The following is a 27,005-nucleotide window of genomic DNA, read 5'->3' on the forward strand; positions in this document are numbered from 1 at the left end:
AAAAACAACACTGAAACAACACTGAAACTAAAACAACACTGAAATAACACTGAAATTACACTGAAACTAAAACAACATTGAAACAACACTGAAACTAAAACAACACTAAAATAGCACTGAAACTAAAACAACACTGAAACAACACTGAAACTAAAACAACACCGAAACAACACGGAAACTAAAACAACACTGAAATAACACTGAAACAACACTGAAACTAAAACAACACTGAAACAACACTGAAACTAAAACACTCTGAAACAACACTGAAACAACACTGAAACTAAAACAACACTGAAATAACACTGAAACAACACTGAAACTAAAACAACACTGAAACAACACTGAAACTAAAATGACACTGAAACAACACTGAAACTAAAACACACTGAAACAACACTGGAACAACACTGACACAACACAATACTGGAACAACACTGAAACTAAAGCAACACTGAAACAACACTGTACTGGTCTAGTCTGTACTGGTCTGGTCTGGTCTGTACTGGTCTGGTCTGTACTGGTCTGAACAGGTCTGGTCTGACCTGTACTGGTCTGAACTAGTCTGGTCTGGTCTGTACTGGTCTGGTCTGGTCTGGTCTGTACTGGTCTGAACTGGTCTGGTCTGGTCTGTAGTGGTCTGTACTGGTCTGGTCTGTACTGGTCTGAACTGGTCTGGTCTGTACTGGTCTGAACTGGTCTGGTCTGTAGTGGTCTGTACTGGTCTGGTCTGGTCTGTACTGGTCTGAACTGGTCTGGTCTGGTCTGTAGTGGTCTGTACTGGTCTGGTCTGGTCTGTACTGGTCTGACCTGGTCTGTACTGGTCTGGTCTGTACTGGTCTGACCTGGTCTGTACTGGTCTGGTCTGACCTGGTCTGTACTGGTCTGGTCTGGTCTGTACTGGTCTGACCTGGTCTGTACTGGTCTGGTCTGGTCTGTACTGGTCTGACCTGGTCTGTACTGGTCTGGTCTGACCTGGTCTGGTCTGTACTGGTCTGTACTGGTCTGGTTTGACCTGGTCTGTACTGGTCTGGTCTGACCTGGTCTGGTCTGTACTGGTCTGACCTGGTGTGTACTGGTCTGACCTGGTCTGTACTGGTCTGGTCTGTACTGGTCTGACCTGGTCTGTGCTGGTCTGGTCTGTACTGGTCTGAACTGGTCCCCCTGTCTCCTCAGACCTCCGTCATTAAAGGCACTTATCTGGGACTGGAACACATGAGCCATGAATACGGAAAAGAGGGAGGAGTCATTATCAACGTGTCATCGATGGCAGGTAACGCACACACACACACAGACACGCACACACCAACACACACACGCACACACAGACACACACACATACACACACATGTACACACACACACACACAGATGGAATATATTACATAGTTTGGGGGGGCGGTATCTGTTGTCCTCTTCTCTGCCGTTCTGTTCAAGTGAAAAATATGTTTGAGAAAGTATTTCACATGTGTGTGTGTGCATTTCACGTGTGTGTTCATTTCACATGTGTGTGTGCATTTTCACATTTTTGTATGTCCATTTTCACGTGTGTGTGGGTGCATTTCACATGTGTGTGTGCATTTCACACGTGTGTGTGTGTGCATTTCACACGTGTGTGTGTGTGCATTTCACACGTGTGTGTGTGTGCATTTTCACATGTGTGTGTGTGTGTGTTTTCTCATGTGTGTGTGAATGCTAGTTGTGAATCCGGTCCCATCCAGCCCCTCGTACAAACACAAGTGTTTTCCCATGGGCCGCTTCAGCTTCTGTCCTGAGGACAAACCCTGAAACATGCTGAACCCTGAAACATGCTAAACCGGCACAGACTGGTTCTACAGCTGCACACACAGCTGAAGCAGCGTCTGTCACTCTGCACTGGGGCATTGGGGGGGGGGGGGGGGGGGGGCAGTTTTTGGTTTTGTCTCATGTGAACAACAACATCTTAGAAGAATGGGGTTCATTTTCTTCTGCCACGACAGATAGAATAGAACAGAACAGAACAGAATAGAACAGAACAGAATAGAATAGAATAGAACAGAACAGAACAGAACAGAACAGAATAGAACAGAATAGAACAGAACAGAATAGAATAGAACAGAACAGAACAGAACAGAATAGAACAGAACAGAACAGAACAGAACAGAACAGAATAGAACAGAACAGAACAGAACAGAACAGAATAGAATAGAACAGAACAGAACAGAACAGAATAGAATAGAATAGAATAGAACAGAACACAATAGAACAGAATAGAACAGAACAGAACAGAATAGAACAGAACAGAACAGAATAGAATAGAACAGAACAGAACAGAACAGAATAGAACAGAATAGAACAGAACAGAATAGAATAGAACAGAACAGAACAGAACAGAATAGAACAGAACAGAACAGAACAGAACAGAATAGAACAGAACAGAATAGAATAGAACAGAACAGAACAGAACAGAATAGAATAGAATAGAACAGAACACAATAGAACAGAATAGAACAGAACAGAACAGAATAGAACAGAACAGAACAGAATAGAATAGAACAGAACAGAACAGAATAGAACAGAATAGAACAGAACAGAATAGAATAGAACAGAACAGAACAGAACAGAACAGAACAGAATAGAACAGAACAGAACAGAACAGAATAGAACAGAACAGAATAGAATAGAACAGAACAGAACAGAACAGAATAGAATAGAATAGAACAGAACACAATAGAACAGAATAGAACAGAACAGAACAGAACAGAATAGAATAGAACAGAACAGAACAGAACAGAATAGAATAGAATAGAACAGAACAGAACAGAACAGAACAGAATAGAATAGAATAGAATAGAATAGAATAGAATAGAACAGAACAGAACAGAATAGAACAGAATAGAATAGAACAGAACAGAATAGAACAGAACAGAACAGAATAGAATAGAACAGAACAGAACAGTGTGTTGCTGTGTGTGTTTGTGTTGTACACTCAGACACATGCTTCTCCTCCTCTTATCTTCCTGCTGATTAGACTCTCTTCCTCTGTCATAACAAACCCAGACGTGTCCAAACATGGTCCAGAATGTGTGTGTGTTTTGTGTGTGTTTTGTGTGTGTGTGTGTGTTTTTCAGGCTGTGTCCCTCCATATCACCCACATTCCTTTAAATCCAGTCGCTCCTGTACTCGTCTGCACACACACACATGTTCAGGCCTGTACTCGTCTGCACACACACACATGTTCAGGCCTGTACTCGTCTGCACACACACACTCCTCAGTCTCAGTCCTTCGGTTCCGTGGACCACATCCAGTCGTCTCCATTTTCAGACCGTTCGTTGGCCTCATTACCTCAGTGGTCCTCAGATGGACCCCAGATGGACCCCAGTCTGTGGACCTGTTGGATCCAGGTGTTTGTGTTCTAACAGATTCCTGCGGACCCCTCAGGGTTCTGGTGTGTCAGATGTTCCACCTGTGTACGTGTGCTCCTGTGTAGGTCACTGGATCATGTGTAGAACTGAACTCCCACTGCTCCCTTTGTACTGGTATTAGATCAGGGTGAGATGTGACTATGGAAGCGGTCCAGGACCCAGCGCTGGTCTGGGTTCATGTTTGAGGGGTGGTACGCTCAGACAGACCTACGATCAAATGAAGGAAACTTATGGAGGTGACGCTGGAAAACAGCGGCACCACCAGTTCAGCTGGTGCCCAACATCTGTGCAAACACTTCATTCTGTCCACGTCTGTCAGAGGTGGGTCAGGGGACACCTTTAATGAACGCCCCTCATACTTTCTATTATGGGATAGATATTCTATTGATTATTGATAGAGATGGTTGTGTGTCCGATCCTCCTGAACAGGACACCTGACAGATGGAGACCTGACGTGTCCACAGATTTATGTCCATGCAGTTCAGAAACAGCAATGTTTCCTTGAAGCTGCGTATGAGTTTCATCTCTAATTTTTCTTCAGATGTGTCCAACCCCCGTCCGAGCCTCCGTTCCTCTCATCTGTTAGCCTTTCCATCCTAGCCTCCTTTCCTCTCATCTGTTAGCCTTTCCATCCTAGCCTCCTTTCCTCTCATCTGTTAGCCTTTCCGTGCTAACGCACCTGAATCACTTCCCTCACAGTGAACTACTTTGAAATGTACTCCATCACAAGTGTCTGTTTCTTTACATAACAATCCAAATGAACCAATCCGAACCAATCCAAACCGAACCAATCCAAACCGAACCCATCCAAACCGTCACTCGGGCCTTCTCAAAATCCCACGCAGCAGTTTGGTATCAAACCGTGACCTAATGATCGTCCATATTCTCTGGTGGAGCTGATCAGTTTTTGCTGATATTAGGTCAAAGTACAGCTCAGATATCGGCCAAAGTTCAACACATGGATTTTTGGCGCTAACTTCCGTCCAAATCCTGGTGTGGACTTCAAACAGACAAAGCCCCGCCCTGTGGTCGGTAGACCATCACAACAACACACACAGACTCTGGACCATGTTTGGACCAGTGTGGGTTTGTTATGACGGGGGGGGGGGTCTTATCAGCAGTCTGAGGGAAGTGATTCAAACGCATGAGCACAGACAGACCGAAGGATCCAAGATAAGACGGACGAAAAGATTCAAGAAAAGCAAGTGAGGACTGGAGCTGGAAACATCTGAAGAGAAGGTCGAGAAAAAAGACACATGAAGCTTTGAAATTGAATAGTAGATGTTTGTTCCTGAGTCAGATGTGAAGACAGCAGATGGATCCACGAGGAAGAACAGTAGTGTTCACAGTCAGAACAGGACAAATATCACAGACGTTTACAGAAGAACAGTAGTGTTTACAGTCAGAACAGGACAAATATCACAGACGTTTACAGAAGAACAGTAGTGTTCACAGTCAGAACAGGACAAATATCACAGACGTTTACAGAAGAACAGTAGTGTTCACAGTCAGAACAGGACAAATATCACAGACGTTTACAGAAGAACAGTAGTGTTCACAGTCAGAACAGGACAAATATCACAGACGTTTACAGAAGAACAGTAGTGTTTACAGTCAGAACAGGACAAATATCACAGACGTTTACAGAAGAACAGTAGTGTTCACAGTCAGAACAGGACAAATATCACAGACGTTTACAGAAGAACAGTAGTGTTTACAGTCAGAACAGGACAAATATCACAGACGTTTACAGAAGAACAGTAGTGTTTACAGTCAGAACAGGACAAATATCACAGACGTTTACAGAAGAACAGTAGTGTTCACAGTCAGAACAGGACAAATATCACAGACGTTTACAGAAGAACAGTAGTGTTTACAGTCAGAACAGGACAAATATCACAGACGTTTACAGAAGAACAGTAGTGTTTACAGTCAGAACAGGACAAATATCACAGACGTTTACAGAAGAACAGTAGTGTTCACAGTCAGAACAGGACAAATATCACAGACGTTTACAGAAGAACAGTAGTGTTTACAGTCAGAACAGGACAAATATCACAGACGTTTACAGAAGAACAGTAGTGTTCACAGTCAGAACAGGACAAATATCACAGACGTTTACAGAAGAACAGTAGTGTTTACAGTCAGAACAGGACAAATATCACAGACGTTTACAGAAGAACAGTAGTGTTCACAGTCAGAACAGGACAAATATCACAGACGTTTACAGAAGAACAGTAGTGTTCACAGTCAGAACAGGACAAATATCACAGACGTTTACAGAAGAACAGTAGTGTTCACAGTCAGAACAGGACAAATATCACAGACGTTTAAAGAAGAACAGTAGTGTTTACAGTCAGAACAGGACAAATATCACAGACGTTTACAGAAGAACAGTAGTGTTTACAGTCAGAACAGGACAAATATCACAGACGTTTACAGAAGAACAGTAGTGTTCACAGTCAGAACAGGACAAATATCACAGACGTTTACAGAAGAACAGTAGTGTTCACAGTCAGAACAGGACAAATATCACAGACGTTTACAGAAGAACAGTAGTGTTCACAGTCAGAACAGGACAAATATCACAGACGTTTACAGAAGAACAGTAGTGTTTACAGTCAGAACAGGACAAATATCACAGACGTTTACAGAAGAACAGTAGTGTTCACAGTCAGAACAGGACAAATATCACAGACGTTTACAGAAGAACAGTAGTGTTCACAGTCAGAACAGGACAAATATCACAGACGTTTACAGAAGAACAGTAGTGTTCACAGTCAGAACAGGACAAATATCACAGACGTTTACAGAAGAACAGTAGTGTTCACAGTCAGAACAGGACAAATATCACAGACGTTTACAGAAGAACAGAAGTCTTTACAGTCAGAACAGGACAAATATCACAGACGTTTACAGAAGAACAGTAGTGTTTACAGTCAGAACAGGACAAATATCACAGACGTTTACAGAAGAACAGTAGTGTTCACAGTCAGAACAGGACAAATATCACAGACGTTTACAGAAGAACAGTAGTGTTCACAGTCAGAACAGGACAAATATCACAGACGTTTACAGAAGAACAGTAGTGTTCACAGTCAGAACAGGACAAATATCACAGACGTTTACAGAAGAACAGTAGTGATTACAGTCAGAACAGGACAAATATCACAGACGTTTACAGAAGAACAGTAGTGTTCACAGTCAGAACAGGACAAATATCACAGACGTTTACAGAAGAACAGTAGTGTTCACAGTCAGAACAGGACAAATATCACAGACGTTTACAGAAGAACAGTAGTGTTCACAGTCAGAACAGGACAAATATCACAGACGTTTACAGAAGAACAGTAGTGTTCACAGTCAGAACAGGACAAATATCACAGACGTTTACAGAAGAACAGTAGTGTTTACAGTCAGAACAGGACAAATATCACAGACGTTTACAGAAGAACAGTAGTGTTCACAGTCAGAACAGGACAAATATCACAGACGTTTACAGAAGAAAAGGGAAAATTAGAGTCAGGGAGAAAAAAAACAAATATCAGTGTTGATCTAAATTCAGTCCAAACCATCTGTGGGTCATTTCAGAAAAAAAGAGAAGAATTAAACGAAATAAACCAATGCACTGATATCTATCCCATAATATCCAACTCTGTTCGGACATTAGTCCTTCTTGTTTTTGATGCCGGAGCCTGTTCGAACACAAACACCTGGATTCAAGGGAAACACAGACTGATTGACATTTATGGATGAGTGAGACAGGGTTCAGTATTCACCAGGATGGAAACACTGGACCCAGACGTAAACGCAGACCAGGCTGATCGTCCTGTCCTGTCTGAACTGTTGCAGTCATTGTGCATAAATGTCCTGTGTGCAGCTGACACTGGTTCCATCTCCTGTTCTGTTCTGTTCCGTCCTCCAGCCTTCGTCAACTCACCGTATCAGCCCGTCTACACGGCCACCAAACACGGAGTCATCGGCTTCTCCAGGGCGCTAGCAGTGAGTGGCACCAACAAAATCCACCAGAACTGACACATGTGAAAAAAAGAAGTAAAAGAGAACTGACACATGTGGAAAGAAAACATGAAAGAGAACTGACACATGTGGAAAAAAGAAATGAAAGAGAACTGGCACGTGTGGAAAAAAGAAATAAAAGAGAACTGACACATGTGGAAAAAAGAAATAAAAGAGAACTGACACATGTGGAAAGAAAACATGAAAGAGAACTGACACATGTGGAAAAAAGAAATATAAGAGAACTGACACATGTGGAAAAAAAGACATGAAAGAGAACTGACACATATGGAAAAAAGACATGAAAGAGAACTGACACATGTGGAAAAAAAGACATGAAAGAGAACTGACACATGTGGAAAAAAGAAATAAAAGAGAACTGACACATGTGGAAAAAAGAAATAAAAGAGAACTGACACATGTGGAAAGAAAACATGAAAGAGAACTGACACATGTGGAAAAAAGAAATAAAAGAGAACTGACACATGTGGAAAAAAGAAATAAAAGAGAACTGACACATGTGATAAAAAAGACATGAAAGAGAACTGACACATGTGGAAAAAAGACATGAAAGAGAACTGACACATGTGATAAAAAAGACATGAAAGAGAACTGACACATGTGGAAAAAAAGACATGAAAGAGAACTGACACATGTGGAAAAAAGAAATAAAAAAGAACTGACACATGTGGAAAAAAACACATGAAAGAGAACTGACACGTGTGGAAAAAAGAAATAAAAGAGAACTGACACATGTGATGAAAAAAGACATGAAAGAGAACTGACACATGTGGAAAAAAAGACATGAAAGAGAACTGACACATGTGATAAAAAAGACATGAAAGAGAACTGACACATATGGAAAAAAGACATGAAAGAGAACTGACACATGTGATGAAAAAAGACATGAAAGAGAACTGACACATGTGGAAAAAAAGACATGAAAGAGAACTGACACATATGGAAAAAAAGACATGAAAGAGAACTGACACATATGGAAAAAAGACATGAAAGACAACTGACACATGTGGAAAAAAGACATGAATGAGAACTGACACGTGGAAAAAAGACATGTATGAGAACTGACACATATGGAAAAAAGACATGAAAGAGAACTGACACGTGGAAAAAAGACATGAATGAGAACTGACACGTGGAAAAAAGAAATAAAAGAGAACTGACACATGTGGAAAAAAGACATGAAAGAGAACTGACACATGTGGAAAAAAGACATGAAAGAGAACTGACACATGTGATAAAAAAGACATGAAAGAGAACTGACACATGTGGAAAAAAAGACATGAAAGAGAACTGACACATGTGGAAAAAAGAAATAAAAGAGAACTGACACATGTGGAAAAAAACACATGAAAGAGAACTGACACGTGTGGAAAAAAGAAATAAAAGAGAACTGACACATGTGATGAAAAAAGACATGAAAGAGAACTGACACATGTGGAAAAAAAGACATGAAAGAGAACTGACACATATGGAAAAAAAGACATGAAAGAGAACTGACACATATGGAAAAAAGACATGAAAGACAACTGACACATGTGGAAAAAAGACATGAATGAGAACTGACACGTGGAAAAAAGACATGAATGAGAACTGACACATATGGAAAAAAGACATGAAAGAGAACTGACACGTGGAAAAAAGACATGAATGAGAACTGACACGTGGAAAAAAGAAATAAAAGAGAACTGACACATGTGGAAAAAAAGACATGAAAGAGAACTGACACATATGGAAAAAAGACATGAAAGAGAACTGACACATGTGGAAAAAAAGACATGAAAGAGAACTGACACATGTGGAAAAAAGAAATAAAAGAGAACTGACACATGTGATGAAAAAAGACATGAAAGAGAACTGACACATGTGGAAAAAAGAAATCAAAGAGAACTGACACGTGGAAAAAAGACATGAAAGAGAACTGACACGTGGGAAAAAACACATGAAAGAGAACTGACACGTGGAAAAAAGACATGAATGAGAACTGACACATATGGAAAAAAAGACATGAAAGAGAACTGACACATGTGGAAAAAAGACATGAATGAGAACTGACACGTGGAAAAAAGACATGAAAGAGAACTGACACATATGGAAAAAAGACATGAAAGAGAACTGACACGTGGAAAAAAGACATGAAAGAGAACTGACACGTGGGAAAAAAGACATGACAGAGAACTGACACGTGGGAAAAAAGACATGACAGAGAACTGACACATGTGGAAAAAAAGACATGAAAGAGAACTGACACATGTGATAAAAAAAGACATGAAAGAGAACTGACACGTGGGAAAAAAAGACATGAAAGAGAACTGACACATGTGGAAAAAAGACATGAAAGAGAACTGACACATGTGGAAAAAAAGACATGAAAGAGAACTGACACATGTGATAAAAAAGGCATGAATGAGAACTGACACGTGGAAAAAAAGACACGAAAGAGAACTGACACGTGGAAAAAAAGACATGAAAGAGAACTGACACGTGGAAAGAAAGACATGAATGAGAACTGACATGTGGAAAAAAAGACATGAATGAGAACTGACACGTGGAAAGAAAGACATGAATGAGAACTGACACGTGGAAAAAAGACATGAAAGAGAACTGACACGTGGAAAAAAAGACATGAAAGAGAACTGACACATGGAAAAAAGACATGAATGAGAACTGACACGTGTGGAAAAAAAGACATGAAAGAGAACTGACACGTGTGGAAAAAAAGACATGAAAGAGAACTGACACATATGAAAAAAAGACATGAAAGAGAACTGACACGTGGAAAAAAGACATGAATGAGAACTGACACATATGGAAAAAAAGACATGAAAGAGAACTGACACATGTGGAAAAAAGACATGAAAGAGAACTGACACGTGTGGAAAAAAGAAATAAAAGAGAACTGACACGTGGAAAAAACACATGAAAGAGAACTGACACATGTGGAAAAAAAGACATGAAAGAGAACTGACACGTGGAAAAAAGACATGAATGAGAACTGACACATGTGGAAAAAAGAAATAAAAGAGAACTGACACATGTGATGAAAAAAGACATGAAAGAGAACTGACACATGTGGAAAAAAGACATGACAGAGAACTGACACATGTGATAAAAAAAGACATGAAAGAGAACTGACACGTGGGAAAAAAAGACATGAAAGAGAACTGACACATGTGGAAAAAAGACATGAATGAGAACTGACACATGTGGAAAAAAGACATGAAAGAGAACTGACACATGTGGAAAAAAAGACATGAAAGAGAACTGACACATGTGATAAAAAAGGCATGAATGAGAACTGACACGTGGAAAAAAAGACACGAAAGAGAACTGACACGTGGAAAAAAAGACATGAAAGAGAACTGACACGTGGAAAAAAAGACATGAAAGAGAACTGACACGTGGAAAAAAAGACATGACAGAGAACTGACACATATGGAAAAAAAGACATGAAAGAGAACTGACACATGTGGAAAAAAGAAATAAAAGAGAACTGACACATGTGGAAAAAAAGACATGAATGAGAACTGACACGTGTGGAAAAAAAGACATGAAAGAGAACTGACACGTGTGGAAAAAAAGACATGAAAGAGAACTGACATATGAAAAAAAGACATGAAAGAGAACTGACACGTGGAAAAAAGACATGAATGAGAACTGACACATATGGAAAAAAAGACATGAATGAGAACTGACACGTGGAAAGAAAGACATGAATGAGAACTGACATGTGGAAAAAAAGACATGAATGAGAACTGACACGTGGAAAGAAAGACATGAATGAGAACTGACACGTGGAAAAAAGACATGAAAGAGAACTGACACATGTGGAAAAAAAGACATGAAAGAGAACTGACACATGGAAAAAAAGACATGAATGAGAACTGACACGTGTGGAAAAAAAGACATGAAAGAGAACTGACACGTGTGGAAAAAAAGACATGAAAGAGAACTGACACATGTGGAAAAAAGACATGAAAGAGAACTGACACGTGGAAAAAAGACATGAATGAGAACTGACACATATGGAAAAAAAGACATGAAAGAGAACTGACACATGTGGAAAAAAGACATGAATGAGAACTGACACGTGGAAAAAAGACATGAATGAGAACTGACACATGTGGAAAAAAGAAATAAAAGAGAACTGACACGTGGAAAAAACACATGAAAGAGAACTGACACATGTGGAAAAAAAGACATGAAAGAGAACTGACACGTGGAAAAAAGACATGAATGAGAACGGACACATATGGAAAAAAGACATGAAAGAGAACTGACACATATGGAAAAAAGACATGAATGAGAACTGACACGTGGAAAAAAGACATGAATGAGAACTGACACATGTGGAAAAAAGAAATCAAAGAGAACTGACACGTGGAAAAAAGACATGAAAGAGAACTGACACATGTGGGAAAAAAGACATGAAAGAACTGACACATGTGGGAAAAAAGACATGAAAGAGAACTGACACGTGGAAAAAAGACATGAATGAGAACTGACACGTGGAAAAAAAGACATGAAAGAGAACTGACACACGTGGGAAAAAAAGACATGAAAGAGAACTGACACATGTGGAAAAAAGACATGAAAGAGAACTGACACATGTGGAAAAAAGACATGAAAGAGAACTGACACATGTGGAAAAAAGACATGAAAGAGAACTGACACATATGGAAAAAAGACATGAAAGAGAACTGACACGTGGAAAAAAGACATGAATGAGAACTGACACGTGGAAAAAAAGACATGAAAGAGAACTGACACGTGGAAAAAAGACATGAATGAGAACTGACACATATGGAAAAAAGAAATAAAAGAGAACTGACACATGTGGAAAAAAGAAATCAAAGAGAACTGACACGTGGAAAAAAGACATGAAAGAGAACTGACGCATGTGGAAAAAAAGACATGAAAGAGAACTGACACGTGGAAAAAAAGACATGAATTAGAACTGACACGTGGAAAAAAAGACATGAAAGAGAACTGACACGTGAAAAAAAGACATGAATGAGAACTGACACGTGGAAAAAAAAGACATGAAAGAGAACTGACACATGTGGAAAAAAAGAGGTGAATGAGAACTGACACATGTGAAAAAAAGACATGAAAGAGAACTGACATGAAAAAAAGAAATAAAAGAAGAGAACTGACACGTGAAAAAAAGACATGAAAGAGAACTGACACGTGGAAAAAAAGACATGAAAGAGAACTGACACATGTGGAAAAAAGACATGAAAGAGAACTGACACATGTGGGAAAAAAGACATGAAAGAGAACTGACACATGTGGAAAAAAGACATGAAAGAGAACTGACACATATGGAAAAAAGACATGAAAGAGAACTGACACGTGGAAAAAAGACATGAAAGAGAACTGACACATATGGAAAAAAGACATGAAAGAGAACTGACACATATGGAAAAAAGACATGAATGAGAACTGACACATATGGAAAAAAGAAATAAAAGAGAACTGACACATGTGGAAAAAAGACATGAATGAGAACTGACACATGTGGAAAAAAGACATGAATGAGAACTGACACATATGGAAAAAAAGACATGAAAGAGAACTGACACACGTGGGAAAAAAAGACATGAAAGAGAACTGACACATGTGGAAAAAAGACATGAAAGAGAACTGACACGTGGGAAAAAGACATGAATGAGAACTGACACATGTGGAAAAAAGACATGAAAGAGAACTGACACGTGGGAAAAAAAGACATGAAAGAGAACTGACACGTGGAAAAAAGACATGAAAGAGAACTGACACATATGGAAAAAAGAAATAAAAGAGAACTGACACATGTGGAAAAAAGACATGAATGAGAACTGACACATGTGGAAAAAAGAAATCAAAGAGAACTGACACGTGGAAAAAAGACATGAAAGAGAACTGACACATGTGGAAAAAAAGACATGAAAGAGAACTGACACGTGGAAAAAAGACATGAATGAGAACTGACACATGTGGAAAAAAGAAATAAAAGAGAACTGACACGTGGAAAAAAGACATGAAAGAGAACTGACACATGTGGAAAAAAAGACATGAAAGAGAACTGACACATGTGGAAAAAAGACATGAATGAGAACTGACACGTGGAAAAAAAGACATGAAAGAGAACTGACACACGTGGGAAAAAAGACATGAAAGAGAACTGACACATGTGGAAAAAAGACATGAAAGAGAACTGACACATGTGGAAAAAAGACATGAAAGAGAACTGACACGTGGAAAAAAGACATGAAAGAGAACTGACACGTGGAAAAAAGACATGAATGAGAAGTGACACATATGGAAAAAAGAAATCAAAGAGAACTGACACATGTGGAAAAAAGAAATCAAAGAGAACTGACACGTGGAAAAAAGACATGAATGAGAACTGACACGTGGAAAAAAGACATGAATGAGAACTGACACATGTGGAAAAAAAGACATGAAAGAGAACTGACACGTGAAAAAAAGACATGAAAGAGAACTGACACGTGAAAAAAAGACATGAATGAGAACTGACACGTGGAAAAAAAAGACATGAAAGAGAACTGACACACGTGGAAAAAAAGAGGTGAAAGAGAACTGACACGTGGAAAAAAGACATGAATGAGAACTGACACATGTGGAAAAAAGAAATAAAAGAGAACTGACACGTGGAAAAAAGACATGAAAGAGAACTGACACATGTGGAAAAAAAGACATGAAAGAGAACTGACACATGTGGAAAAAAGACATGAATGAGAACTGACACGTGGAAAAAAGACATGAAAGAGAACTGACACACGTGGGAAAAAAAGACATGAAAGAGAACTGACACATGTGGAAAAAAGACATGAAAGAGAACTGACACATGTGGAAAAAAGACATGAAAGAGAACTGACACGTGGAAAAAAGACATGAAAGAGAACTGACACGTGGAAAAAAGACATGAATGAGAAGTGACACATATGGAAAAAAGAAATAAAAGAGAACTGACACATGTGGAAAAAAGAAATCAAAGAGAACTGACACGTGGAAAAAAGACATGAATGAGAACTGACACGTGGAAAAAAGACATGAATGAGAACTGACACATGTGGAAAAAAAGACATGAAAGAGAACTGACACGTGAAAAAAAGACATGAAAGAGAACTGACACGTGAAAAAAAGACATGAATGAGAACTGACACGTGGAAAAAAAAGACATGAAAGAGAACTGACACACGTGGAAAAAAAGAGGTGAATGAGAACTGACACATGTGAAAAAAAAGACATGAAAGAGAACTGACGTGAAAAAAAGAAATAAAAGAAGAGAACTGACACGTGAAAAAAAGACATGAAAGAGAACTGACACATGGAAAAAAAGACATGAAAGAGAACTGATATGTGTAAAAAAGAAATAAAAAAGAGAACTGACACGTGAAAAAAAAAGAAATAAAAGAAGAGAACTGACACGTGAAAAAAAGACATGAAAGAGAACTGACACATGGAAAAAAAGACATGAAAGAGAACTGATATGTGGAAAAAAGAAATAAAAAAGAGAACTGACACGTGAAAAAAAAAGAAATAAAAGAAGAGAACTGACACGTGAATAAAAAGACATGACAGAGAACTGACACACGTGGAAAAAAGACATGAATGAGAACTGACACGTGGAAAAAAAGACAAAGAGAACTGACACATGTGGAAAAAAAGAAATAAACGAAGAGAACTGACACGTGGAAAAAAAGAAATGAAAGAGAACTGACACGTGGAAAAAAAAAATAAAAAAAGAGAACCAACACACAGAAAAAAAAGAGAACCGACACATAGAAAAAAAAGAGAACTGACACAGAAAAAAAAAGAGAACCGACACAGAAAAAAAAAGAGAACCGACACACAGAAAAAAAAGAGAACCGACACATAGAAAAAAAAAGAGAACCGACACATAAAAAAAAGAGAACCGACACATAGAAAAAAAAAGAGAACCGACACACAGAAAAAAAAGAGAACCGACACATAGAAAAAAAAAGAGAACCGACACATAAAAAAAAGAGAACCGACACATAGAAAAAAAAAAGAGAACCGACACATAAAAAAAAGAGAACCGACACATAAAAAAAAGAGAACTGACACATAGGAAAAATAAAGAGAACCGACACATAGGAAAAAAAAAGAGAACCGACACATAGGAAAAATAAAGAGAACCGACACATAGGAAAAAAAAAGAGAACCGACACATAGGAAAAATAAAGAGAACCGACACATAGGAAAAATAAAGAGAACCGACACATAGGGGAAAAACAAAGAAACCCCCCCCAGAACCGACACCATATGGAGCTGCTATGGTCACACAGTTCCCAGACCAACAGCGACACATAAACACACACTTGTTCTCAGAACGGCCGTTCTGGACGGGACACCGGAGCGTTCATGATCCTGTCCGGTCGTGTCCAAACGCCTCCGCTCACAACTCTGCTGTGTCTCTTTGCGTCCACAGGACGCGTCGGCGAAGGCCAACTACGGCGTCCGCATCAACGTCCTGTGTCCGGCCTACGTGGACACGCCCCTTCTGCTGTCAGTGGAACGTGAAGACAACATGGGCAAGTTCGTCAAGTACAAGGAGGAGTTACAGTGCAGCATGAACCGACTGGGGGTTCTGCCGTAAGTACCACTAGAACCCACTGGGGGTTCTACTGTGAGTACCACTAGAACCCACTGGGGGTTCTACCGTAAGTACCACTAGAACCCACTGGGGGTTCTACCGTGAGTACCACTAGAACCCACTGGGGGTTCTACCGTGAGTATCACTAGAACCCACTGGGGGTTCTACCGTGAGTACCACTAGAACCCACTGGGGGTTCTACTATGAGTACCACTAGAACCCACTGGGGGTTCTGCCGTAAGTACCACTAGAACCCACTGGGGGTTCTACCGTGAGTACCACTAGAACCCACTGGGGGTTCTACCTTGAGTACCACTAGAACCCACTGGGGGTTCTGCCGTAAGTACCACTAGAACCCACTGGGGGTTCTACTGTGAGTACCACTAGAACCCACTGGGGGTTCTGCCGTAAGTACCACTAGAACCCACTGGGGGTTATACTGTGAGTACCACTAGAACCCACTGGGGTTCTGCCGTAAGTACCACTAGAACCCACTGGGGGTTCTACCGTGAGTACCACTAGAACCCACTGGGGGTTCTACCGTGAGTATCACTAGAACCCACTGGGGGTTCTACCGTGAGTACCACTAGAACCCACTGGGGGTTCTACTGTGAGTACCACTAGAACCCACTGGGGGTTCTGCCGTAAGTACCACTAGAACCCACTGGGGGTTCTATCGTGAGTACCACTAGAACCCACTGGGGGTTCTGCCTTGAGTACCACTAGAACCCACTGGGGGTTCTGCCGTAAGTACCACTAGAACCCACTGGGGGTTCTACTGTGAGTACCACTAGAACCCACTGGGGGTTCTGCCGTAAGTACCACTAGAACCCACTGGGGGTTCTACTGTGAGTACCACTAGAACCCACTGGGGGTTCTGCCGTAAGTACCACTAGAACCCACTGGGGGTTCTACCGTGAGTACCACTAGAACCCACTGGGGGTTCTGCCGTAAGTACCACTAGAACCCACTGGGGGTTCTACTGTGAGTACCACTAGAACCCACTGGGGGTTCTGCCGTAAGTACCACTAGAACCCACTGGGGGTTCTACCGTGAGTACCACTAGAACCCACTGGGGGTTCTACTGTGAGTATCACTAGAACCCACTGGGGGTTCTACCGTGAGTACCACTAGAACCCACTGGGGGTTCTACTGTGAGTACCACTAGAACCCACTGGGGGTTCTACTGTGAGTACCACCAGAAATGACCACCCGTAGAAACAGGAAGTGAGCTCAGGTGTCAAATGTACACTATGAACCCACAACAATAGGACAAGGAAATGTGGCGTTCCACAAGGCCCGGTGTTGGGACCAAAGTCATTGTGACATTCTTCTGTATCCGAGCTGCTCACATGTCTTCTGTTCACTGATGACACATGTCCGACCTCTGGTAAAACTGATGGACTCCCCAGTCTGGGAGGACGTTCCTTCAGTTTAACTTTGTAGAAACAAAGCCGATCACAGACATGAGACTAAACTGAAGTCGTTTCAAATGGAAACTTTCTGGCAAAAGAAACACTGAAAGAAATCCAGAAGAACAGATGTGGTAGTCAGTTCCAGTTCCTGTTGTAGACCGAACAGGAGGAAGAACTGATGGACTCTCCTGTAAATGTCCATTCTCAAAACGACCGCTCCATCAGATGGGATGTGCAGGTCCGTCTGCAGTTCAACAGGAGGGAGCAGACCTGGGACGGCTGTTGAACCAAGTGGACTGACATGAGCCGTGGCTCCAACATGACATGTCCACTGAAACTAAGGACAGGACCATCAACGTTCTGAGAGAAGGTCAGTCATCATGTTCATCACGCAGTTGGTTGTTGACAGTCAGCTGTGTAAACTCTGGAGCCAGTACAAACAACATGGGGGGGGGGGGGGTTAAAGGGAAGTGCACCGGTAGAGCAGGGAAGACATCCAAGTGTCAGACACAAACGTCAGAGCCACGTGTGGAAAACAGAAGATGAACAGCAAAACAAATGAGAGGAAACTGGAGTCAACGTCTGTGAGTCAACTGGAAGAAACCGCCGAAAGGAAATGGGCTTCACAAAGAGGAAAGCGAAGCCGTCATGAACAGCGACACAGAAAACAGCAGGTTACAGCGGGCTGAGGCGGGGGTCCGTAAACGTACAATCTGAACAGACATTGTGGACGTGGAAAAGAAGAAAGAAATGTGTCTGGAGCCACGAAACAAAAGATCTAAACTCATCTACTGTGAGGAGGCTGTTCTGCAGGAGCCCTTTAGGATTAGTCTGGGATTTAACTCTGCTTTTCCACTGAAATAATGCAAAGTTTGGTGCATTTCTGAGGTGATACGACTAGAAGAAAGAAAACATGCCAGATTTTGTACTGTTTTTAATGTAACATTGTATAAATGGAGAAAAACCTTCATTTTCATGTTAGTAGGCTCACTTTGAAACAGACAAACGATGAACAAATGAAAACGAAACATGTCTTAAAAAAAAAAAAATTGCATTGATATACACCTTAAAAGATTTTGTCATTCTCTCAACCAACGTGTGTGCACATTTTTGTAGATGGACAATGTCAGCATAGATTTAGGTCTGCAACAAAGGTAGAAGAATATGGATTCATTCAGTTCATTTCAACACGTTCCTTTGGTTTTTGACGAAACCACAGGGAGCCACAGAGAGAGGCTGAAGACCCACCTGTGGCCCAGGAGCCACAGGTTGAACACCCCTGGGCTAAGGCAAAGCAGGGTTAGGGTTAGTGGACAGTGGGTGGAGGTCAGATGAACCACAGCTCTGCTCTGGACAGGTGGAACTGCTGTTTGGTTCCAGTGACATTTATGAAGACGAGTGGAAACCTGCAGGTGTCCACAGTCATGGACCATCTGGGGCTGCACGTCCGCTGAAGGCGCTGGGGACATGGATGACATCACATCTGCAATAAAGGCCCAAGTGGACGCTGACATTCTGGACACTTTTCTGATCCCATCAGTTGAAAGGGCGTTTGGGGATGAGGACATCATTTTCAGGATGATTATGCATCTGCCATCGAGCAAAAACTGTGACAACATTCCCTGAAGACAGACTCATCAGGTCCATGTCATGGCCTGCACACGGTCCAGATCTCACTCCAACTGAAAAGCTGTGGTGGAAGTTGAAGAAAACGGTCCACGCCGAGGCACCGACCTGCACAGCGGATCTGGGAAAAGCAGCCGGAGAAGGCTGGAGGCAGACGGCCGAAGGTCTGTGTGGGACTGCTGCAGTCCACGGCAGACGGCTGAAGGTCTGTGTGGGGCTGCTGCAGTCCACGGCAGACGGCTGAAGGTCTGTGTGGGGCTGCTGCAGTCCATGGCAGACGGCTGAAGGTCTGTGTGGGGCTGCTGCAGTCCATGGCAGACGGCTGAAGGTCTGTGTGGGGCTGCTGCAGTCCACGGCAGACGGCTGAAGGTCTGTGTGGGGCTGCTGCAGTCCACGGCAGACGGCTGAAGGTCTGTGTGGGGCTGCTGCAGTCCACGGCAGACGGCTGAAGGTCTGTGTGGGGCTGCTGCAGTCCACGGCAGACGGCTGAAGGTCTGTGTGGGGCTGCTGCAGTCCACGGCAGACGGCTGAAGGTCTGTGTGGGGCTGCTGCAGTCCACGGCTCTGACACAGCTGTCTGAAAACACAGAGCTGGAGCAGACGAGCACTGGAGCTGCCTTCAATGATGGTGTGGGTTTTATCATTCCACCAGTTCTTCCTCCTGTTCGGTCTACAACAGGAACTGGAACTGGCTACCACATCTGTTCTTCTGGATTTCTTTCAGTGTTTCTTTTGCCAGAAAGTTTCCATTTGAAACGACTTTAGTCTCATGTCTGTGATCTGCTTTGTTTCTACAAAGTTAAACTGAATGAACGTCCTCCCAGACTGGGGAGTCCATCAGTTTTACCAGAGGTTGTATTTTGTTCTGGAAAACATGCATTTGACTTATTTACAAGAAACAGAAACAGAACTGGTTTAATTCATTGAATATCTTTAAACTGAAACAAAAGTAAAATAATTAAATTAATGATAAATACAGATCGTTCCTCTGTGTTTTAGTGTAAAAAGTTAAATTACATGAAAATGTTTCCATTTACAAACTATATTTTCACAGGGTTAGGGTAAGGGGTCAGAGGTTAAGGGTTTGGGGTCAGAGGTTAAGGGTTCAGGGGTCAGAGGTTAAGGGTTAAGGGTCAGAGGTTAAGGTAGGGGTCAGAGGTTAGGTAGGTCAGAGGTTAAGGGTTCAGGGGTCAGAGGTTAAGGGTTCAGGGTCAGAGGTTAAGGGTTCAGGGGTCAGAGGTTAAGGGTTCAGGGTCAGAGGTTAAGGTTCAGGGGTCAGAGGTTAAGGGTTCGGGTCAGAGGTTAAGGGTTCGAGGTCAGATGTTAAGGGTTCGGGGTCAGAGGTTAAGGGTTCGGGGTCAGAGGTTAAGGGTTCGGGGTCAGAGGTTAAGGGTACGGGGTCAGAGGTTAAGGGTTCGGGGTCAGAGGTTAAGGGTACGGGGTCAGAGGTTAAGGGTTCGGGGTCAGAGGTTAAGGGTTCGGGGTCAGAGGTTAAGGGTTCGGGGTCAGAGGTCAAGGGTTCAGGGTCAGAGGTTAAAGGTTCAGGGTCAGAGGTTAAGGGTTTGGGGTCAGAGGTCAAGGGTTCAGGGGTCAGAGGTTAAGGGTTCAGGGTCACAGGTTAAGGGTTCCGTGAACTGGAGATCTTGTCTTAAATGGATCCACCATTTAATGGTGTCAAATAACAGGTGAAAAATCCAAACTGTGAAAGTAGAACAGGTCACATGACAGAAGAACTGCTGTGATGGACAAGGACGCTTCAGTTTCAGTCTCAGTTTCAGTCTCAGTCTCAGTTCGAGTCACAGTTTGAGTCTCAGTTTCAGTTTGAGTCTAGTTTCAGTTTGAGTCTCAGTTTCAGTCTCAGTTTCAGTTTGAGTCTCAGTCTCAGTTTGAGTCTCAGTTTGAGTCTCAGTTTCAGTTTGAGTCTCAGTTTCAGTCTCAGTTTGAGTCTCAGTTTCAGTTTGAGTCTCAGTTTCAGTCTCAGATTCAGTTTGAGTCTCAGTTTCAGTCTCAGTTTGAGTCTCAGTTTCAGTTTGAGTCTCAGTTTCAGTCTCAGTTTCAGTCTCAGTTTCAGTTTGAGTCTCAGTTTCAGTCTCAGTTTCAGTTTGAGTCTCAGTTTGAGCCTCAGTCTCAGTTTCAGTCTCAGTTTCAGTCTCAGTTTGAGTCACAGTTTGAGTCTCAGTTTCAGTTTGAGTGTCAATTTGAGTCTCAGTTTCAGTCTCAGTTTGAGTCTCAGTTTCAGTCTCAGTGTCAGTCTCAGTTTCAGTCTCAGTGTCAGTTTCAGTCTCAGTTTCAGTCTCAGTTTGAGTCTCAATTTCAGTTTCAGTCTCAGTTTCAGCTTCAGTTTGAGTCTCAGTTTGAGTCTCAGTCTCAATTTCAGTCTCAGTTTCAGTTTCAGTTTGAGTCTCAGTTTGAGTCACAGTTTGAGTCTCAGTCTCAGTTTCAGCCTCAGTTTGAGTCACAGTTTGAGTCTCAGTTTCAGTTTGAGTCTCAGTTTCAGTCTCAGTCTCAGTTTCAGTCTCAGTTTGAGTCACAGTTTGAGTCTCAGTTTCAGTTTGAGTGTCAATTTGAGTCTCAGTTTCAGTCTCAGTGTCAGTCTCAGTTTCAGTTTCAGTGTCAGTGTCAGTGTCAGTTTCAGTCTCAGTTTCAGTCTCAGTTTGAATCTCAGTCTCAGTTTGAGTCTCAATTTCAGTTTCAGTCTCAGTTTCAGCTTCAGTTTGAGTCTCAGTTTGAGTCTCAGTTTGAGTCTCAGTGTCAGTCTCAGTCTCAGTTTCAGTCTCAGTGTCAGTTTCAGTCTCAGTGTCAGTCTCAGTTTCAGTCTCAGTCTCAGTTTGAGTCTCAGTCTCAGTTTCAGTCTCAGTTTCAGTTTCAGTCTCAGTCTCAGTCTCAGTTTGAGTCTCAGTTTCAGTTTGACTCTCTGTTTCAGTCTCCGTTTCAGTTTGAGTCTCAGTTTCAGTCTCAGTTTCAGTCTCAGTTTCAGTCTCAGTTTCAGTCTCAGTCTCAGTTTGAGTCTCAGTTTCAGTTTGAGTCTCAGTTTCAGTCTCAGTCTCAGTTTGAGTCTCAGTTTCAGTTTGAGTCTCAGTTTCAGTCTCAGTCTCAGTTTGAGTCTCAATTTCAGTTTAAGTCTCAGTTTCAGCTTCAGTTTGAGTCTCAGTTTCAGTCTCAGTTTCAGTCTCAGTTTCAGTCTCAGTCTCAGTTTGAGTCTCAGTTTCAGTTTGAGTCTCAGTTTCAGTCTCAGTCTCAGTTTGAGTCTCAGTTTCAGTTTGAGTCTCAGTTTCAGTCTCAGTCTCAGTTTGAGTCTCAATTTCAGTTTAAGTCTCAGTTTCAGCTTCAGTTTGAGTCTCAGTTTCAGTCTCAGTTTCAGTCTCAGTTTGAGTCACAGTTTGAGTCTCAGTTTCAGTTTGAGTGTCAATTTGAGTCTCAGTCTCAGTTTGAGTCTCAGTTTCAGTCTCAGTGTCAGTCTCAGTCTCAGTTTCAGTCTCAGAGTCAGTTTCAGTCTCAGTTTCAGTCTCAGTCTCAGTTTCAGTCTCAGTTTGAGTTTGAGTCTCAGTTTGAGTCTCAGTTTCAGTCTCAGTCTCAGTCTCAGTTGGAGTCTCAATTTCAGTTTCAGTCTCAGTTTCAGCTTCAGTTTGAGTCTCAGTTTGAGTCACAGTTTGAGTCTCAGTTTCAGTCTCAGTTTGAGTCACAGTTTGAGTCTCAGTTTCAGTTTGAGTGTCAGTTTGAGTCTCAGTCTCAGTTTGAGTCTCAGTCTCAGTGTCAGTTTCAGTCTCAGTGTCAGTCTCAGTTTCAGTCTCAGTCTCAGTTTCAGTCTCAGTTTGAGTCTCAGTCTCAGTTTGAGTCTCAGTTTCAGTCTCAGTTTGAGTCTCAGTCTCAGTTTGCGTCTCAATTTCAGTTTCAGTCTCAGTTTCAGCTTCAGTTTGAGTGTCAGTTTGAGTCACAGTTTGAGTCTCAGTTTCAGTTTGAGTCTCAGTTTCAGTCTCAGTTTCAGTCTCAGTTTGAGTCACAGTTTGAGTCTCAGTTTCAGTTTGAGTGTCAATTTGAGTCTCAGTTTCAGTCTCAGTGTCAGTCTCAGTTTCAGTGTCAGTTTCAGTCTCAGTTTCAGTCTCAGTTTCAGTCTCAGTCTCAGTTTGAGACTCAATTTCAGTTTCAGTCTCAGTTTCAGCTTCAGTTTGACTCTCTGTTTCAGTCTCCATTTCAGTTTGAGTCTCAGTTTGATTCTCAGTGTCAGTCTCAGTTTCAGTCTCAGTTTCAGTCTCAGTGTCAGTTTCAGTCTCAGTGTCAGTTTCAGTCTCAGTTTCAGTCTCAGTTTGAGTCTCAGTCTCAGTTTCAGTCTCAGTTTCAGTTTCAGTCTCAGTCTCAGTTTGAGTCTCAGTTTCAGTTTGACTCTCTGTTTCAGTCTCCATTTCAGTTTGAGTCTCAGTTTGAGTCTCAGTTTCAGTCTCAGTTTCAGTCTCAGTCTCAGTTTGAGTCTCAGTTTCAGTTTGAGTCTCAGTTTCAGTCTCAGTCTCAGTTTGAGTCTCAGTTTCAGTTTGAGTCTCAGTTTCAGTCTCAGTCTCAGTTTGAGTCTCAATTTCAGTTTAAGTCTCAGTTTCAGTCTCAGTTTCAGTCTCAGTTTCAGTCTCAGTGTCAGTCTCGGTCTCAGTTTCAGTCTCAGAGTCAGTTTCAGTCTCAGTTTCAGTCTCAGTTTGAGTTTGAGTCTCAGTTTGAGTCTCAGTTTGAGTCTCAGTTTCAGTCTCAGTCTCAGTTGGAGTCTCAATTTCAGTTTCAGTCTCAGTTTCAGCTTCAGTTTGAGTCTCAGTTTGAGTCACAGTTTGAGTCTCAGTTTCAGTCTCAGTTTGAGTCACAGTTTGAGTCTCAGTTTCAGTTTGAGTCTGTTTCAGTCTCAGTTTCAGTCTCAGTTTGAGTCACAGTTTGAGTCTCAGTTTCAGTTTGAGTGTCAATTTGAGTCTCAGTTTCAGTCTCAGTGTCAGTCTCAGTTTCAGTGTCAGTTTCAGTCTCAGTTTGAGTCTCAGTCTCAGTTTGAGTCTCAATTTCAGTTTCAGTCTCAGTTTCAGCTTCAGTTTGAGTGTCAGTTTCAGTCTCAGTTTCAGTTTCAGTTTGAGTCACAGTTTGAGTCTCAGTTTCAGTTTGAGTGTCAGTTTGAGTCTCAGTTTCAGTCTCAGTTTGAGTCACAGTTTGAGTCCCAGTTTCAGTTTGAGTCTCAGTTTCAGTCTCAGTGTCAGTCTCAGTCTCAGTTTCAGTCTCAGTTTGAGTCTCAGTTTCAGTCTCAGTCTCAGAGTCAGTTTCAGTCTCAGTTTCAGTCTCAGTTTCAGTCTCAGTTTCAGCTCAGTGTCAGTCTCAGTTTCAGTGTCAGTCTCAGTTTCAGTCTCAGTGTCAGTCTCAGTGTCAGTGTCAGTGTCAGTGTCAGTGTCAGTCTCAGTTTCAGTGTCAGTCTCAGTGTCAGTCTCAGTTTCAGTTTCAGTCTCAGTGTCAGTTTCAGTCTCAGTGTCAGTCTCAGTCTGTTTCAGTCTCAGTTTCAGTCTCAGTTTCAGTCTCAGTGTCAGTCTCAGTTTCAGTGTCAGTCTCAGTGTCAGTCTCAGTCTCAGTCTCAGTCTCAGTTTCAGTCTCAGTCTCAGTTTCAGTCTCAGTTTCAGTTTCAGTCTCAGTTTCAGTGTCAGTCTCAGTGTCAGTCTCAGTCTCAGTCTCAGTCTCAGTCTCAGTCTCAGTCTCAGTCTCAGTCTCAGTCTCAGTCTCAGTCTCAGTCTCAGTGTCAGTGTCAGTCTCAGTCTCAGTCTCAGTCTCAGTCTCAGTCTCAGTCTCAGTCTCAGTCTCAGTCTCAGTGTCAGTCTCAGTGTCAGTGTCAGTCTCAGTCTCAGTCTCAGTCTCAGTCTCAGTCTCAGTCTCAGTCTCAGTCTCAGTCTCAGTCTCAGTCTCAGTGTCAGTCTCAGTCTCAGTCTCAGTCTCAGTTTCAGTCTCAGTCTCAGTCTCAGTCTCAGTCTCAGTCTCAGTCTCAGTCTCAGTCTCAGTGTCAGTCTCAGTCTCAGTGTCAGTCTCAGTTTCAGTCTCAGTTTTCAGTGTCAGTCTCAGTCTCAGTCTCAGTCTCAGTGTCAGTCTCAGTCTCAGTTTCAGTGTCAGTCTCAGTCTCAGTCTCAGTCTCAGTCTCAGTCTCAGTGTCAGTCTCAGTCTCAGTCTCAGTCTCAGTCTCAGTCTCAGTCTCAGTCTCAGTCTCAGTCTCAGTGTCAGTCTCAGTCTCAGTGTCAGTCTCAGTCTCAGTCTCAGTCTCAGTGTCAGTCTCAGTCTCAGTCTCAGTCTCAGTCTCAGTCTCAGTCTCAGTTTCAGTCTCAGTTTCAGTCTCAGTGTCAGTCTCAGTCTCAGTTTCAGTCTCAGTCTCAGTTTCAGTCTCAGTTTCAGTCTCAGTCTCAGTCTCAGTTTCAATCTCAGTCTCAGTTTCAGTCTCAGTTTCAGTTTCAGTCTCAGTTTCAGTCTCAGTTTCAATCTCAGTTTCAGTTTCAGTTTCAGTCTCAGTTTCAGTCTCAGTTTCAGTGTCAGTCTCAGTTTCAGTCTCAGTTTCAGTCTCAGTGTCAGTCTCAGTCTCAGTCTCAGTCTCAGTCTCAGTTTCAGTCTCAGTCTCAGTCTCAGTCTCAGTCTCAGTCTCAGTGTCAGTCTCAGTCTCAGTCTCAGTCTCAGTCTCAGTCTCAGTCTCAGTCTCAGTCTCAGTGTCAGTCTCAGTCTCAGTCTCAGTTTCAGTCTCAGTGTCAGTCTCAGTTTCAGTTTCAGTTTCAGTGTCAGTGTCAGTGTCAGTCTCAGTTTCAGTGTCAGTCTCAGTTTCAGTCTCAGTGTCAGTCTCAGTTTCAGTGTCAGTCTCAGTTTCAGTTTCAGTCTCAGTCTCAGTTTCAGTTTCAGTCTCAGTTTCAGTCTCAGTCTCAGTGTCAGTCTCAGTTTCAGTCTCAGTTTCAGTCTCAGTCTCAGTGTCAGTCTCAGTTTCAGTCTCAGTGTCAGTTTCAGTTTCAGTGTCAGTCTCAGTTTCAGTTTCAGTGTCAGTCTCAGTTTCAGTCTCAGTCTCAGTTTCAGTTTCAGTCTCAGTCTCAGTGTCAGTCTCAGTTTCAGTCTCAGTCTCAGTGTCAGTCTCAGTTTCAGTCTCAGTCTCAGTTTCAGTCTCAGTTTCAGTCTCAGTTTCAGTTTCAGTTTCAGTCTCAGTTTCAGTCTCAGTTTCAGTCCTGTGTGTTTCAGTCCGTCTCTGATCGCTGAGGGGATGATGCTGCTGATCACAGACTCCAGTCACCAGGGGGCGGTCATGAAGATCACCTGTTCTAAAGGAATCCACTTCCACTGCTACGAGCCGCTTTCTGCCTGACCCTGGACCTGGACCCTGGACCCTGGACCCTGGACCCTGGACCCCTGGACCCCGGACCCCGGACCCCGGACCCTGGAGCCCACCCAGGACCCCAGGACCCACGCAGGACCCCAACCCACCACAACAGACTACTATAGAAACTGGGTCACAGTCCACCTGTGACTGACCCTGAACCCTGACCCTGAACCCAAGGCCCAGTCCACCTGTGACTGACCCTGAACCCTGACCCTGAACCCAAGGCCCAGTCCACCTGTGACTGACCACTTTGGGGAGGAGTCAAACATGCAGCTGATGAAAAAAAAACAAAAATCTGAAGGAACTGAAGGAGTTTTAATCAGAAGACAGAGCAGGTTTACCATCAGAAAATAAAGAGTCTGATCCACAACCACCACAGAAGACCTCATACAGAGGATGAAGGACCAGGGTCAGTCCAGTGGACCAGGGTCAGTCCAGTGGACCAGGGTCAGGTGGACAGTCTCTGTTGTCAGTCGGGTTTAAAACAGACCAAACACATTTGATCATAAATATTTTCATCCAAACACAAACCAAGAAAGAAATGTTTGTCAGCTA

At 42.3% G+C, this 27,005-nt stretch overlaps 1 protein-coding gene across 1 annotated transcript; it reads left to right on the forward strand.

Moving 5' to 3' along the window:
- Positions 1-1,152: 1,152 nt before the first annotated feature.
- hpgd (15-hydroxyprostaglandin dehydrogenase) lies at positions 1,153-26,744 on the forward strand (the record flags this gene model as incomplete). Its single annotated transcript, XM_030129723.1, has 4 exons — positions 1,153-1,273; positions 7,330-7,406; positions 15,901-16,064; positions 26,312-26,744. Coding segments are annotated over 4 exons (486 nt in total), but the record flags the coding sequence as incomplete, so codon positions are not given.
- Positions 26,745-27,005: the final 261 nt, after the last annotated feature.

Source organism: Sphaeramia orbicularis, unplaced genomic scaffold (genome assembly GCF_902148855.1).
Source record: "Sphaeramia orbicularis unplaced genomic scaffold, fSphaOr1.1, whole genome shotgun sequence".
In the NCBI taxonomy this organism is placed as follows: domain Eukaryota; kingdom Metazoa; phylum Chordata; class Actinopteri; order Kurtiformes; family Apogonidae; genus Sphaeramia; species Sphaeramia orbicularis.